Genomic DNA, 17,764 nt, shown 5'->3' with positions numbered 1-17,764 from the left:
TTCCAGAAAGTGTTTAATCAGGTGCCGCATAAAAGGTTCATTCACAAGGTTGGAATCATATGGAATTAGGGACAATTTATTAGCTTGGATGGATGACTGGCTGATGGACAGAAGACAGAGAGTCGGGATAAATGGGTTTCTTTCTGGATTCCAAGATGTAACCAGTGGGAGTGCGACAGGGTTTGGTCCTTGTACCCCAGCTATTAACAATCTACATTAACGACTTGGATACAGGGTTAGAAGGTTCTATGGCTAAATTTGCAGGCAACACAAAAATAGGTGGGACACTAAATTGCAACGAGGAAATAACAGCCTTACAAATGGATATAGATAGTTTTGGAGAATGGGCTAAAACATGGCAGATGCAGTTTAATGTGGCTAAGTGAGAGATCATACATTTGGGTCAAAAAAATGAGAAGGCAACCTATTATTTTAATGGGGATAGACTTTGTTGTGCTCTGGTGCAAAGGGATCTAAGCTGAAAAATGTGTTGCTGGAAAAACACAGCAGGTCAGGCAGCATCCAATGAGCAGGAGAATCGACGTTTCGGGCATAAGCCCTTCTTCAGGAATGAGGAGGGTGTGCCAAGCAGGCTAAGATAAAAGGTAGGGAGGAGGGACTTGGGGGATGTGTTGGGAATGTGATAGGTGGAAGGAGGTTAAGGTGAGGGTGACAGGCCGGAGAGGGGGTGGGGGCGGAGAGGTCGGGAAGAAGATTGCAGGTCAAGAAGACGGTGCTGAGTCCGAGGGTTGGGACTGAAATAAGGTGGGGGAGGGGAAATGAGGAAGCTGGAGAAATCTGCATTCATCCCTTGTGGTTGGAGGGTTCTTAGGCGGAAGATGAGGCGCTCTTCCTCCAGGCGTTGTGTTGCCATGGTCTGGTGATGGAGGAGGCCAAGGACCTGCATGTCCTTGGCAGAGTGGGAGGGGGAATTAAAGTGTTCAGCCACGGGGCGGTTGGGTTGGTTGGTGCGGGTGTCCCAGAGGTGTTCTCTGAAACTTTCCGCAAGTAGGCGGCCTGTCTCCCCAATGTAGAGGAGGCCACATCGGGTACAGCGGATGCAGTAAATGATGTGTGTGGAGGTGCAGATGAACTTGTGACGGATATGGAAGGATCCCTTGGGGTCTTGGAGGGAAGTGAGGGGGTGGTGAGGGCGCAAGTTTTGCATTTCTTGCGGTTGCAGGGGAAGGTGTCGGGAGTGGAGGTTGCAAAGGGATCTAGGTGTACTTGTTCATGGGTCACAGGAAACTAGCAGATAATAAAGAAAGAGAATGGAATGTTGGCTTTTATAGTTAAAGCAATAGATTATAAAGGTAAGGAAGTATTGATGCAACTATACAAGGTATTGGTGAGACCGCACCTGGAGTATTGTGCATAGTACCCTTATTTGAGGAAAACTGTAGTGGCATTGGAGGTAGTTCATAGGAGGTTCGCTGGATTGATCCCAGAGATGAGGGGCTTGTCATGTGAAGATAGATTGAACAGTTTAGGCCCGTACTCTTTGGAATTTAGAAGAATCAGAGGAGATCAAACTGAGGTATTCAAGATGATAAAAGGTGTGGATAAAATAGATGTGCAGCAGATGCTTCCTCTTGTGGGGCATTCTCGGACAAAAGGTCAGTCTTACAATAAAAGGCAGCAAATTTAAAACAGAGTTAAGGAGAAACTTCTTCTCCCAATGGGTTGTGAATCTGTGGAATTCGCTACCCCAAAGAGCAGTGGATGCTGGGACAGTAGTAAATTTAAGGAGGAGTTAGACAGATTTTTAATTGGTAATAGGTTGAAGGGATATGGAGAGAATGCAGGAAAATGGGGGAGTGAGGAGTATATCAGCCATGATTGAATGGCGGAGCAGACTCGATGGATCGAATGGCAGAGCAGACTCGATGGGCCAAATGGTCTAACACTGCTCCTTTAGCTTATAAACAACTTAAACAAGAGTAGGGAAGCACCTAAAATAGCTTATCTGGCTATTATCACTTGTTGGTTAGTGGAAGATCACTGTATGCAGATCAATAAACATGTTTCTGACATTACAGTAGTGACTGTATTTCTAAGTACTACATTGGGACAATCTGAGGTTTTGAAAGGCACTTTTAACTATTTGGTTAACTGTATACAGAAACTCACCAAGCGAATTGCTCTCTAAAGAAGTAAAACTGGGAATGAGAAGTACGGTGAATTACAATCCTGGCACTTTACTTCATAAACCACTGGATTCTGTTTGTTAATTTTAAATTCATAATACCTGCAAAAATTGCACTTGTTTCTGTTCCCTGAGTACCATCTGGACTGCTTAACGTGAAAAGCTCTGTAAGATCATTAGATTTGAAAAACCGTCTCTGCTTTGGGTCCTTCAATACTCGATTAGTCAGGAACTGCTTGAAAATTTGCCTATAATAAAGTGAGAATTATATAATTTATCTAAAGAAACCACATATAAAATGATTTACAACTTCCTATAATTAAGTTAGCAATAAAAAATTAAATTACATACCACCTTAGTTAGCAGTTTTCATCCGAACTATGTAGTGCTAGAACAAACTTGCATTTTAAGTGCAATCATATAACCTTTCCACATTCATGAACCTTTCACTATTATGAATTTATTGTATTTTAAATCTGTTTTATCTCCCAATGCTCATATTAACCAGAGACAAAAATGGTTAAATATGTAAAATATTACTAAATAATTACATGCAGAAATCAAGATGTCTCAATTTTCCCACGATGTTCACAAAAAGTAGCTGTCAACCACTAATTTAACATGGTCCCTTCAACAAACATTGCACTTTAAATCATATTTAGTCAGTATGGGGAGGGAAGTGGTGTGCCAGCAGGTGTTCAGTTCTCCCATTATTTAGTGTGAGAACTAGCACCTCCAATAAGGAACATACTGCAAATAAGATAAACCTGTTGGCAGTCGGCTATGTGAAAATTAATGCTGTAATCGCACCATCGATACATTTGGTTGAATGTTACTGAACAGTTTATTTTTCACGAGTTCTCTCAACAGACTTCTGTACTTATTTGTAACTTTGGCTTACTTATATGAAGGAAACCAAACTGTAGAGTGCAAACAATAAAGGATGGCTGCAGGAAACCAGAAGTATTGAATGTGAATAGCTGACATGTGAAAGAGAAAGAGAGGCTGATGTTTCAAATGGAATCCTCAGTTCAAACTTCTAGTGAAAGGGAAATAGCAGGTGCAGTGGGTAAAAATAATGGCCTTTCATGTCTGGGACCTGGATTCAAATAAAGCTTGGGTTAATTAATGAACTGTTCTTTTGCCACTTATCTTTTAAAAAGGTAATGGGATAAATGTGTAAACCAGGATTAATTGCGTTGCTAGTAAGCACAGACTTATAATTCAAAACCATTCCTATTTCAGTATTAATAGATAATGTTGCTCAAAAATGCTGCTGCATGGCTGATACAGGATATGAAAACCTATCAGTGGCATAATACAAAATGTTTTGCTAAGGCATTCTTCATAATCCAATAGAGGGTCCCTGAAAGGTCAACAGTTCCAAAACCCAGCTAAAGAGCCCCTTTTAGGACTATTTGTAGGGATCCTAAACAAAACATCAATTGGCCTTTCCCTTTCAGATATTTATTTTTTGCTGTATATTTCCAGTGTTTATTCATGTTTCTCTTTTAAATTTCGACATGAATGAATGCACAAAAATATAATTGTACTGATAACTGATAATAACTCGGGGGAGGGGGAATTAGGAGTCTTAGTGGTCAACCAGTGTGAAATTAAAATGTTTCTGCTTGCTAAACCATTAAGAATAAAACCAAATGGATCTTGAGCTCACGTACATTGTTGACAAAAACAAATGACAATTTACAAAGTTTAGTGTGACAGAACATTCCCAATTTTGGGACATACCGGTGGTAGATTTTTTCTTCAATTGATCCGGCTGTTAGTAACCTGTAAATAGTAACCTGTTTCTTTTGACCTATCCTCCAAGCACGCTCTCGGGCCTAAAAGAATGAGCATTTAGTGATTATTATCCACTGGCTTCCCCAGCACAGAGCAGAGTGCTTCATAATCAAATGTCAACATGAAAAGTTCATGCACAATTAATTTCTTTAAACTGTTGCAGTTCCAAGTTACTTTTTTATATTGCTGAAACGATGATCCTTTACTGCAGGGAAACATTCTACAAGTAGGGCAAAGGTTTAGTCACATTACAGTTTAGCAAAAATTTGTTACAGCCCCACCTGCACAAAGCAGTCATATTGCTAGAATTCCAGCAGTTTTTAATTAAGTTTTCTCCAAGCTTTATACTCAGTCTAATTGCTGACAGCTGAACAACCATGCTGCATACACCCAACCATATGTGAATCGACCAAAGTTGTGGGCAACTTTTTATTTCAGAATACTCTTAACAACTGTGCAAAGTAAGCTGTTCAGAGTCAGCACGGGGTCAGACATTTCAAAGCAATTCAGATTATTTCAATATGTACTGTTCTTTCTCAGGCATGAAATCTATCACATTCTCTGCCCCAACCAGAACAATTGAAACCAGGAACACTACCAGAGCATGAGGTAATAAAATGCACAGATTGTAGGTTTTAGCTGCTCCCAATGTAACACATTCAGTTCGCATTTACAAATATACATAATTGCTTAATAACTGCTCTAAATGCACATGCATGTTTGTGGCGTCAAGTTGAGCGCAGATGAGAGATTAAACAATCCAAAGCCGTTTGCATTGACACAAACTGAAAAGGGCCCACCTGTGTGTCAGTACTCGGGTTCCAGTCAGGGTCGTAGATAATAACGCGGTTTGCTCCTGTCAAGTTTACTCCCAAACCACCAACTCTAGTTGTGAGGAGGAAGACAAATATAGAGGAATTCTACAACAGAAGAAGAACAGATTTTTGTTTTTTGAAAGAACTTTTTTTCAAGAAAAGTATGTTCGTTAATTGAATAATCAAATGTAAACTTGGCAGGCACAGATTAAAGAGAAAAATGCAACACAGAAATAAGCACGAACAGCTTTTTTTTGAAGTCTTTACCTCATTGTATCTAGAAATGAGTGTCTGTCTAGAACCTACTGAAGTTGTTCCATCCATTTTAAGATATGAATAGCCCAGATTCCGTATGAACACCTCCAAGATGTCCAACATCTAGTAAAATGGAGAAAAAGAATACATTTATCTGTTTCGTCGATGTGTCTATAACAATCCTTTAAAAACAAATTAAACATCAGCATGGACGAGTTGGACCGAAGGGTCTGTTTCTGTGCTGTACATCTCTATGATTACCATCTAGAATCTGTTCTAAATACATATTAAGAGAAAAATAAAAAGCCATTATTCGTAACAGGGATACAGATTTGACAGTATATTCTAATAACAGGTGGTAAATGTACAACAAAATGGATTTTAATCTTAAACTTGTTTTCATTCTAAAACCAAATGAAATGACAAGAATCTGAATATTGATCAATTAAATGTGTTGAAAATGTGCCAAAACCCATTTTAAGTAACATAACTTGGCAACTTGCCAACTCATATACTGTTACAAGTGAAAGATTTCTTGGCTAATATTTAATACACATTAAAATCTGGCACAGGAATTGAACCTAGATTAGTTTAAAGTATCTGTAAAATATATAGTTTGCACAGAACTCAGTAACACAGAAGGTGGAGGAGAAATAATTAAATTCAACTAAAAGTAGTGTGAAGCAAACATGGAGGGGGTTTGGATTTTAAAATAAGACCAAAACATTTATAATAAACAGCTGACATCTTAGTTTTGTGAGGGAGTGAAGAGGTGTTAATAAGTGAGTTTATGCTGCATTAAACAATTGTCAAAACGTGCTTTTTGTTTCTCTGCTGGACGCGCTGACCTGTCGGGATTGAGAGAAAAGAAGTACTCGATGTCCTTGTTTGTACCACAGCTTTAGCAACGCATCGACTACAATCATCTTTCCAGATCGTTTCCAATACCCAAAGTGCTCTTCTTCTGTCAGCTGCTCATCAGGCACCCCCTTCAGAATCTTGGGGCCACCAGAAAACAGGTCGGGGTGATTACAGATCTTTCTGAGAGCTATCAGGCCAGAGAATACCTACAATTTTGTGGGTGGTGGGGAAAAAAAAGAGAAAAAAAAGAACAATCAATGCCTTTGATTATTTGCTCCACTATGTAAACATGAATGTTTTTCCATAAAGACATAAGAAATTGAGCGCAACAGACCACTGTACACAACACTGCAAGTAGGCGCATGCAATGTGTTTGGACTACACATGTGTCAATTACTGATAATAAGCAGCTCTACGTCACAGCACTGAATGGAGTTCTTTAATTATTTATCAAACACTTGAAGCTCCATTTGTTATCCTCTGTAAGACTCACGGATTCATATTAATGTTAAAGAAGAGCCTTTCACTGGTTCAATAGACAAAAGCAGCAGCTCACTATTCTCAACAATCCCTTCCTTAAAGAAGCAGCAAGAATATACAATAATAGCATTAATAGACCTGCATTTCTCTGTTGAGAATCTGATAGACTTCCTTGGAATCTATAAAGTTTTGGTAGACTTCACGTTGTTCTTCTGTTAAGCGACAAAATAGAACCTACAGAGAAATAGTTTCAGAGTCAGTTGCAGTTTTCTTTCCTGCTCATTTAGACAATGCTGTGACTTTAATTTATTCATGTAATAAATGCTGAAAACAGGAGATATGTTCAGTTCAAAACTTGATAGAACATTAATGTTAGCAGTAATTAACAGATTCAAGAACAACCCTGGTACCTAAGATGACACCATATATGACAACACGATACACTTTTCACTGTACTCATGTATTTAAGTACGTGACAATAAAAACCTGAATCCAAATCAATCAAAAAATAAGCAACACAAATTCAGATCTAAGTGCAACAATGAGAACTTCTATAAAAAAAACCTAATTTGACAACTCATACCCTTCAAATATACTAGAAATGTCCTATTGATTAGGCAGCTTAAAGCTAAACCATCAAGATCACATTCAGCAACTGGAATGCTTCTTTGACTGTCTGACTGACAAGATTCAAAACAAAATTAATTCAGATCAGTGGGCAACTAACACAAGTCCAGGATTTTGCATCACATTTTTTAAAGTGGATATTTCTCTTCTTGATTTGCTGTCTCTTGCACGCCTAAACAGTTTATTCCTTCAGAGACCACACTTACAGAAAAGTGAAAAAAACAGGCAGTTTACTGGAAACATCTGTAATGTCAAAAATACATATTTCTCCTTTTCAGTTGGGCATGAGCAAAATTCTAATATTTCATTTAAAATGCCATACAATAGACATGATCCCAATTTGGGTGTGGTGACTGTAATCTTAATTTCACCTCATCAAACTATGTGACTAGCCAAAAATCAGAAAGACGACCCAAGAGCAAAGCAATGATGTGAATTCAATTGATGTGTATCGTAAATTCTATCATAAATCCAGAATGTAGCAACCAGAGTTATACAATATCTCCTGGAATATGTTCTAACAATGGATCAAGGATAGGGTTTGGGGCAAAGTGGGATTCAAACCCCAAGGGAATTTTCTTGGTTCAACTGGGCAGAATACCACCTTCTATGGTGCACGGATTAAGACCATTCAAGGCACCTCACAGGAATCAGATGGCTGCTGCAAGCCTATGCTCTAAAAGCTGACCCATTGGTTAATCAATAGAATATTAACCTGTAGACCCTGAAAATTCTGCGGATTCACCAAGAAAAAAGGGCAATCCTTTCAGTCACATGATGAATCATCTTCCAAAACTAAAGCACACCAGGGCTGATTTACTTAAGTTTCTAATCCATGCACCTGCCAATAGTCTTGTGGGATCACAGGGTATTGCCTGCAATATGAAGTGTGACAGATGTCCCCCCATTCATTCTTTAAAATATTAATGTTTAAGTTCTGCCCCAAGCCCTTTTCAGGGCTAGACTTACTTGATCACAAAACTGACAAAAAGACGCAACCTTTGTTTGTCTATACAGAAGAGTGTAAAAATAGAGAAAGTGTTGCACTGCCATCAAATGAAGAGCTTTTTTGCATTGAATTTTGATGATTTTTTAAAACAATGCATTCCTCCGTAGGGGTTTCATAGAACATTGTCAACTGCAAGATAAAATTCTCACTGTTGCTGGTATTATACTTGGACTCTGGCCCCATCACTTTGTTATTTATTTTTGTGATGTCAACATCACTGACTGGGTCAACATTATTGCCATTCTCCAGGTGCCCAGAGAAGGTGCTAATAGGACTGAGTGACTTGCTCGGCCACTTCAGATGCAAGTTAAGAGTCAATCAAGTTGGCAGATTCTTGCCCAGAGGACATTAATGACCCAGTTATATTTCTTTGACAATGATGTGCAATTTTACTGGAAGCAGCTCATTTAAATTATTTTATTACTTTCATGGTGGGATTTGTACTCACGTTCTTCGGATTACTAACTGAACAGGAATACACAACGATATTCAGGAAATATTTATATCCTTTCATGAAGTGATGATGAATGTTATATCTACAGTATAATGCAACAACATTACTGAATGAAGTGTTGTGCATTATTTATGAATATTCCACTTTGTGATTAGTTTGGTCTTTAGCTTCTGCTTTTATACTAATCACTAGTTGCTCTTTGCAACAACTTTGCTGGAATACATTACCACCAGTTCTTAAAGAAACACATTAAAACAAAAACTAGACTAGTTTTACTGTTTATTGTTGGTGCGTGTGGAATTTTTGATTCGATACTACAAGAGGGCTGCTAATTAAAGAGAAATTCACAATTACAAAAAAAAAAGGCCATTACAGTTATTGGGATAAGATTAAAACAACGCACTGCCTCTTCAATTCAGCTATAACTTATTCAGGCAATTAAAAATTCACAGGGCACAATTTTAAAAACACAATCAGCATCTGTGTTCACAGATGTGAAGTGCTCCTATTTTTGTAGTAGGACTGAAATCTTTTGTTATTTTGCATTCATTTCCCCTGCTGTGCATCATGATGGCATTTAAATATTTAATGTAACTACTGTCACACCAAGCCAAGGGAGAGAACGACCGAATGAAGTTCTGGAGGTCATTCCTCCTAAATATTTTGTTCATCTGTTTTTTCAGCAAACCAGCTATCATCGGGGACTCTTGTTACACTGTGAACAACAGCTTTTTCAAATTGGATTAGTAGCTAACTTTAAAATTGAGATGGTGCTGCAATTAATACTCTACCCCAAAAGTGATGCAAAAATAATCAACTTATTAATTCTGAAATATCAATAACTCAGTGGGTAATTGCATTCATAAATTGTAGCAGTGAGTCTTAACAAATCAGCTAGATCCCATGTGCATTCCATGTACTGTGCTATCAAATAATCCAAACCAATGCAATAACTGGCACAATAATTGGCCAGAACCCCCCACTAAGAGCAGGATATTTCTGTCTCCATACAATGGGATAGGAATGTAGAATGCTCTCATTATGCTACAATAACTATAATACTTGGAATGGCTTGGCAAAAAATTTGCTTTAAACCTTCAAAAAAAAAACCCCTGAGTTTTACTCACCTGTTCATTCTTGTCTGGCAATGCCAGATTCATTTTTACATCGGCTTTAATTCGTCGCAACAAGTATGGATTTATGGTGTCCCGTAAAACACAAGCACACTTATAGGCAGTTTGCACCTGAGAACATTTTAAAATAACTTTGAGAAGGATACATGTGCAGGTTGCAATCATAATAAACCAGCAGGGATACATTTACACAGCAGTTATAGAAAAACGTGCTTTGATAAAAGCTAACTCACCACTTAACAGAGTCCTGAGAAGTAATACATTGGTAAATTCATTTTAAAAAACAAATTAAGAAGACATTTCATTGGGCACCATAACAAATATAGTGTCAATCTGGTCTCCTGTATGTTAATTTCGTCAAACTAAATTGAGTAAAAATGTAAGCCTGGTAATTAATATTGCAATATTACTATTAACTACAATTGTCTTCAAGCAATTCTGATACTTCTAGTGGCAAATTTGGCTTTAATGTTTAATTCTTAATGATACCAGTGCTCCGTTATACTAACGTTTGGCTCTATGTATAATGGCTTAGACTCAACAATATAGTTCAAAGCTCTCAGGAGGACACAAAATGGAAGTTTTATTAGCTGTGCAAGCCTTACCCTCAGGGAAATGGCCCTTTCATCATGGTACGTTATCTTTGTGTCTAATCCTATATTAGCCAAAATCCCATTTATCACTAATCTGAGTGGTTTAAGGATCAAAAGGAAACCTGCAGGAAGCCTGAAAGATGCTACACAATACCAAATGATAAATGCCCACTTGCCACTGTGTAAGTAGGCTTAAGGAATAGTAAAGGGTATCACACAAATAGAAGGGTGTTTTTGGTTTAAAGAACATATGGCACTGTACAGATCAGTTGTACAAAATGGGCAAGTGTTAAAATACATGATTGAATTGAAAAGCCTAATAAATTAACTTAAGAGTATTAGTATATCAAAATAAAAGACATCAATTGAGGTAAAATAATGAAAAAACTGGTGAAGTTAAAAGAAGAAGTTCCACATACTGAACAATATTATTTAATTACCAACTGTAATGGAAAGAAAATATGCACACTCAGCATTTCAGAATGGAGACACTTTAGCAGGCATGAAACTGTTGCGAGACAATAAAAGTAATCCATCTAACATTCTTACTATCTCTCCCCTTGTATTTTCTATCCTTACTTTTTCCAAACCTCAACTTTATGTGTACTTTTCTAGTTTTCCACCCTCTTCATTCCATTAATAATGTCACAAAACAAAGTGTGAATGTTGGAAATCTAAAGCAGAACATGTTACAACATGGCAAGAATGTCAGCATTTCAAATCCACAAACCATGAACTCGTTCTACTCTTTTTATTCATTATATTGTCGAGAAAGCACCACGTACCTGAACAGGTGAGGCGTTTTGATAGCCTCCCATTGTGATAGGGACAGAAAATTGTTCCATGAAGACTTGCAATGTTCCTAGCTTTCCTGGAAAAATGAAGTCAAATAAAGACCAGAGCTCCTTCAAGTTATTCTGCATCGGCGAACCAGACAGGATAATGCGATGTGGAGTGCGAAACTGCAAAGAGAATTTTAAAACTCATTTATGAAATTGCAACACTTCTCTAAAATGTCTTCAAGACTAGAACGGCTGCTTAAACGGTCTGCACGTTAAACATTTGCTTTGCACATCCTTTACCTCATTCATGATTGTGCCTTCACACTCAGGAATGCTCACTCTAAAACCCTCTGCTTCTACACTTCCCACTACCTTCTTCAATGCTTTTTTAAATCTACTTTAGGGGAACAGACAGGAAACTGCAGTGGGATCAAGATCAGATCAGATCAGTTGTCATCTTATTGACTGGCAGAGCTGCTGCAAGGGGCTATGTGGACGATTTTTGCTCCTATTTCTTAACCATTCAATAATTATTTTTAATTTCTATTTCTTCAGTTGAGCATTCATTTTTGTCTTGCACTGCCTTCAGTAAGCTTTTTAGGTATCTTTTTATGATATATGCACAATGAAAATGCAAGTTGTCATTTTTGGAAGTATAAGAACAATTGTTAACTAATCCCAACCAAAACATACCTCGTTTTTCAAAAAACATTCAAAGTTTCTTCAGTTCACAGCATTTTAAAACTTCAGTTTTGCAACACAGATTGGCACACAACCCCATAGTAATGCACACAAAAAAAAGTGAACAAAAGAAAAATACATACACGCTTTTGCTTCAGCTTAGCCCATGAGAATTAAAGGATACGTGAACAAGTGTTGTCAATGTTGGTGTTCAGTCATGATCTCATTTAAAGACAGAGGTGGTTTGGTTTGCTCCTGGTCCGAATCTTTGCGTGATCTTAATTGAATTCTCAAAGCTAGTTCCTAAAGAGGTATGTCAACCCAACAGAGTTGATGTTTTTCTTTTCAAAAGGAACTTCTCGTTGTTGGTTTGCTTAAAGCACTCAATCAAATAATAAAATGTAAAACACCGCAGTACAAAAATACCATGACTATAATGTTTTAATTTTTGGTTCTCTTAGTGCTGTTAATGCATACTACTTGCTTAAGTGCAAGATCACAGTAAAACCCACATTAAATAAATCTCTTTAAATATTTATCCACATTAAAAGCTCTTATGATTCAATAAAGCAGTGCTAAAATTAAGTTCACAAAGATACTTTTAAGAATGAGATACATCAGGAGAGATAGTTCAAATAATGGTAAGCAATAAGATTTGTCCACTTGCAATCAATGACTTAAATGTGATGTGGTGGTACTGTCCCTACCTCTGGACTGTAGGCCTGGGCTCAAGTCCCATTTATTCCAGAGGTGTGTAATATCATTCTGAATAGATTGATCAGAAAAACAGGTCAAATAATAAATTAAATGAATCGCACCACCAAAGGTATGATTGTTAAATTTACTGGTGACAGAAAGATAGATAGGAAAGCAAGTTACAGGCACCTAAGACTCTGCATTCTCCCACCAGAGTGAGTACGCCTTCCACATCCCTCAGGATCTTATATGCTTAATCGGGTCATGTCTTACTGTTCTAAACTCCTAGTGGATTACAGGTATAACCATTTTTTTTCTCTCAGAAAGCAACCAACCCATTTTACATATTAGCCTAGTAAACCTACTCCAAACTACTTCCATTGTTTTCATATCCTCCCTTAAATAAAGTGTCAAAACTGTATATGGTACTCCAGATTGGTCTCATCTGAAGAATAACCTCCCTTTGTTTGTATTTGATTACCCTTGCAATCAACAATAACATTTTATTAGCGTCCCCAATTACTTGGTGGGAGAAAGTGAAGTCTGCAGATGGTGGAGATCAGAGTTGAGAGTGTGGTGCTGGAAAAGCACAGCAGGTCAGGCAGCATCCGAGGAGCAGGAGAATCAACGTTTCAGGCATAAGCCCTTTATCAGGACTGAGAGGTGATGAAGGACATCTCTGATGCAGGGCTTATGCCTGAAACATCGATTCGCCTGCTCCTTGGATGCTGCCTGGCTTGCTGTGCTTTTCCAGCACCACATTAATTACTTGTTGTACTGGCATACAAACCTTTTGCGATTCATGTACTGGAACCACTGGATCCTTCTCCATCTCAGAGTTCTGAAATTCCTAATCATTTAGATAATAAGCTTCTTTTTTATTCTTGCTACGAAAATGGACAATTTTATATATTCCCACATCATATCCCTTTTGCTGGTTCTTTGCAGTCTCTTATAAAGTCATCAAGCATGGAAATAGACCTTTTGGTCCAACTCGTCCAGACCTTGAGGTTTTATAAACTGAAGTAGTTCCATTTGCCTGTAATTTGGCCCATCTCCATCTAAACCTTTCCTCTCCAAGTACCTGTCCAAATATTTTTGTAATTGTACTCACCTCGACCACTTTCTCTGGAAACCCATTCCATAAATGCACCATCCTCTGTGTGAAAAAAATTGCCCCTCAGATCTCTTTTAAATCTTTCTCCTCTCACCTTAAACCTATGCCCTCTATTTTTGGAGTTCCCTACCCTGGGGTAAAGACCATGGCTATTCACCTCATCTATGCATCTTATGATTTTATAAATCTCTACCAGGTCACCCCTCAGCCTTCTATACCACAGGGAAACAAGTCCCACCCTATCCAGTCTCTCCTTATAATTCAAACCCTCCGGTCTTTGGTAGCATCTTTGCAAATCCATTTTGCACCCTTTCCAGTTTGATAACATACTTTCTATAGCAGGGGTGACTAAAATTGTACACCAAATGTGGCCTTACCAATTTCTTCTGCAGTCGCAACTCCTGTACTCAATGCTCTGACTGATGAAGGTCAGCATGCCGAACGCCTTCTTCATCATCCCTGTCTACCTGCGATGCCACATTCAACAAACTATATACCTACACCCTTAGGTCTCTCTGTTAACCGTTTGTGGGGTCCTTATGCCCTCTTCATAACTTATTACAAATTTTTGTGACAGCAAATTTAGCAATCATCCCTTTGATCCTTTCATCCAAATCATTCAAGCAAACTGCAAACTGTTGAGACCCCAGCCCTGATCCTTGTGACACACTACTCGATATATTTTGCCAACAAAAACGACTCATTTTTTTACCTAATCTGTTTACTGTTCAGTAGCCAATCTTCTAACCAAGCTAATATGTCATTCCCTACATCATGATGTTTTATTTTTTGCAACGACTTTTGATCTGCTATCTTATAAATGCCTCCAGGAAATCTAAATATAGGGCATGCTACTTCCTCAAAAGAACTCAAATAAACTGGGTAAACATGACTTCTCTTTCACAAAAGAATGTTAACTCTGCTCGACTCCCACGCATATCTTTTGCATCTTTAGTGACAGCTTCTTTATGATAAATGTTAAGCTAACTGGCTTGTAGTTTCTTGCTTTCTGTCTCTTTCCCTTTGTGAACAAACTCACGTTATTAGTTATTTTTCCATGTAATGGAGCATCAACTGTCTTATTTGCCTCTTCTTTTAAGACCCTAGGACAAGTCCATCAGGAACCAGGATTTTGCTGTTCTGCAGCTCCACTGATTTTTTTTCTGTACATCTTCCCTGGGGATCCTAATTTTCTTGAGTTTCACCCTCCCTTCTATCTCCTGAGGTTCAGCTATCTCTGGGATGTTACTCGTGTCCCATACAGGTAGGATCATTCAAGATACCTTTTGAATTCATCTGCTGTCTTCTTATTTTCTATTGTTAATTCCACAAACTCACTTTCTACGTTATCAATGCAAACTTTGTTAATTCCTCCCTTTTAGATATCTACAATTGCTTTCATATTTTTAGCTAGCTTTCTCTTGAACTCTAAATTGTTCCCTCCTTTAATTATTAAGTTTTACTATTTTGGTCTTTTTAACATATTCTGTCCGATCTTTTTTTTACTTAATTGTATCTTATTTCTTTAAGTTTAATGCTATCTTTAAGTCAACTACAGATGGTGAGTCCTGTCTTTGGAATTTTTCTTTCTTGTTGGATTGTACCCCTTCTATGTATTCTGAAATATCCCCTTGAATGTTTGTCACTGCACCTCTACCGGTCTGTTCCTTAACCTAGTTTACCAGTTCATATGAGATAGTTAAGCTTTTATTCCCTCACAATTACCTGTAATTTTAGGTTTCAACTGCCAGTCTTGCATCTACCTTTCCCTTCATCCAACTGAATGTGAAATTCAATCATGGTATGATCGCTGTGACCTAGGGGTGCCTTCACTATGAGGTTAATCATATCTCAATGCACAATCCCACAGTACAGCTTGCTTTCTGGATGGCTCCAGAACTTGCCATTCTAAGAGAAGATCCCAAAACTTTTCTATGAACTCTTCATCTAGACTATCTATGCTCATTGTATTTTTCCAGACAACATGCAGAATTCCCCATGATTACAACCATACCTTCCGGACACCTACCATATTTGTTCCTTTATTTTCCATACAACCATATGGATTACTATTAGGGCCCTGTATTCCACTCTGACAAGTAAGCTCTTGCCTGTACCATTTCTTGTCTTCTACACAAACTGCTCCAATGTCATGGTTTCCAGAAAGAAGGTCATACCTCTTGAGTTCTGAAGGTCGCTGGACCTGAAACATCAACTCTTATTTCTCTCCACAGGTGCTGCCAGACCTGAATGTTTCCAGCAATTTCCGTTTTTGTTTGCGATTTAGGGATTTGACATTTTAAACTTAAATAATGCTCTTTCTCTCTCAGCCGATAGAATTATCTTCCCCAAACATCAGTGGAGGCTGGTTGATTGAATATACTCAAGGCAGAGTTAGGTAATTTTTGATCAACAAGGGAGTCAAGGGCTTTAGGGGAATGGACAGAAAAGCCATGATCATATTCAACAGTGAAACAGGCTCGGAGTGGGGTAAAAGGATTAGATCTGCTCGTAAACATCTTGAGTTCAGCTGTTCTGTTTGGAATGCCCTCTCTAAATAAACAGTAACCAGAAATTCTAATTCTACTCTAACTCCACATTTAAAACCTTTCTTAACACCATCTTTTTGACCAAACTTTCAGTCATGCCTATCTAAAACTCTCACCACTATTCACTATCCCATCCATAATTAGTTATATGTTTATTTTGTGTTTTCCCTGCCTTGCAAAGCATTTTAAGATGATTTTGCTTGAAAATGTGATAAGAACCTAGTCTGTTATCAGCTTCATATCAACTGAGGGCTTGTTCCTCTTCATACAATCAACCGATCTAGCCCCACGTTTACTTAAGAACTATTTGGCAGCTGGCCAAGGTGAGGCAGACACATTTATGACAGCATACACAATTTTGCCTCCCTGTGGAATAACATTTGGGAGTTGTTGTGACATCTCTGTTAAAGAAACAGCCAAACTTTAGCCAACCAACATGACAGGATCAACAATCACTTGGGAAAGAGTAGCAAATCTGGCCTCAGCTGGGATGCCCACATTCCAGAAGAAAATATAAAAGATTAAGAAAAATACTACCAGGTACCTGTTTACACGCAACAGTAATTGCAGCGTTTGGATTTCGTATCTTGTGCCCTTCATCTAAAATTACATAATGCCAGTTATAGTGCGCAATGGACTCCTGCATAATTCGGACGTAGGAATACGAGGTGATCAGAATACCATTACATGCCGCAATTTCTCGAATGAGCCTCTCCTGCAATATCACAATAAATTGTGTTGTAATTGCAATGAAAAGTACAAACATGGAACTCTAACATACAGAATGATCACAAAAATCATTATAAAGTGTACCGAGTCTTCCATCTACTGATGTAATACTCAAATCATCTCTCGTGATTCCAAATTAAGTGCTTGTAAAATATGTAACCTCTCCCAGTTTTTGCAATTAATAAGGGACGTCTGCAATTAGCCTAACTCGATGAACACAGTTCTGCTATCATTAAAAGACATTTTGTGAAAGTGCTGCTGTTGTTATTGATGCTCTGGAGACCAATCTCTCCTAGAGGGCAAATAGTGGACTGTTAGAAAACAACAGTCATAAATCACACTGTCAGGTACCAACAAAACAGGACTTAAATGCAGGCATATGAAGGCCATTCACAGCAAACAGAACATAGGAGGCTCACAGTCATGAATTGCTGAACCTATAATTAATTTAAACTTCCTTCAAGCAAAATTTTAAATAAACAATGTCTTGTGCTGACAAGGGGAAAAAGCAAGAAGGAGGAAGCTCCGTGTTGAAGTTAAAAAAGGTAAGTAGTCTTTGTCAAACCTCTTAATAATGTACACAAAAAATAAAAACATCCCTTTGTATTTTTTTTTGCGCTACTAAACCTCCTAAACCTGGAGAAAGTGTTTCACATCGTAATGGACAATGCAAAATGGGTTCAAAATTTATGATTTGCCCACAGCTCTCAGCACAGTAGCTCCTTCTAGTTATTTATCATTAAAATCAATGGCATTGGCAGATGATGGGAGATGATCCATAAATAAACACAGATATAGTTAAATCAGAAAACTAGGAACCTTTACAGGCAGAATCAACTGTACTCCAAGAATTATTAAAGATTTCTTCAGCTGAGTTCATGTGATTATGATCAGGTTGAATTGTACCTGTGCACGGAAATCTAGCTGGTTTCTATATTTAAGCCATTATTAACACTAAGACCAAAATGGAAATAATTCCAAAGAAATTATATGTTCAAGCTGTCTTTTGGCAGCACAGGTTTTGTCGATTTTAC

General features: G+C 37.9%; 1 protein-coding gene across 3 annotated transcripts in view; it reads right to left on the bottom strand.

Moving 5' to 3' along the window:
• The window catches only part of ercc6 (excision repair cross-complementation group 6), a 56,935-nt gene that overhangs the window by 10,181 nt on the left and 28,990 nt on the right, over positions 1-17,764 (bottom strand). For 2 of the 3 annotated variants that reach the window (XM_043678841.2, XM_043678840.2), the window contains 9 exons: positions 16,546-16,716; positions 10,962-11,138; positions 9,578-9,694; positions 6,499-6,594; positions 5,868-6,086; positions 5,032-5,142; positions 4,750-4,869; positions 3,896-3,990; positions 2,249-2,394 (listed from right to left, as the gene is read on the bottom strand). In XM_043678841.2, the coding sequence (XP_043534776.2) occupies positions 2,249-2,394; positions 3,896-3,990; positions 4,750-4,869; positions 5,032-5,142; positions 5,868-6,086; positions 6,499-6,594; positions 9,578-9,694; positions 10,962-11,138; positions 16,546-16,716 (1,252 nt within the window). Of the gene's footprint in view, positions 1-2,248; positions 2,395-3,895; positions 3,991-4,749; positions 4,870-5,031; positions 5,143-5,867; positions 6,087-6,498; positions 6,595-9,577; positions 9,695-10,961; positions 11,139-13,125; positions 13,186-16,545; positions 16,717-17,764 lie in introns of all 3 variants that reach the window. The other variant, XM_087982430.1, reaches the window with a different exon arrangement.

Source organism: Chiloscyllium plagiosum, unplaced genomic scaffold, assembly GCF_037043375.1.
Source record: "Chiloscyllium plagiosum isolate Xiang-an unplaced genomic scaffold, Cpla_swu_hap1 HiC_scaffold_43, whole genome shotgun sequence".
Taxonomy (NCBI): domain Eukaryota; kingdom Metazoa; phylum Chordata; class Chondrichthyes; order Orectolobiformes; family Hemiscylliidae; genus Chiloscyllium; species Chiloscyllium plagiosum.
Note: the sequence above shows the minus strand (reverse complement) of the source record. Positions and strands in the feature narration are given on the sequence as shown.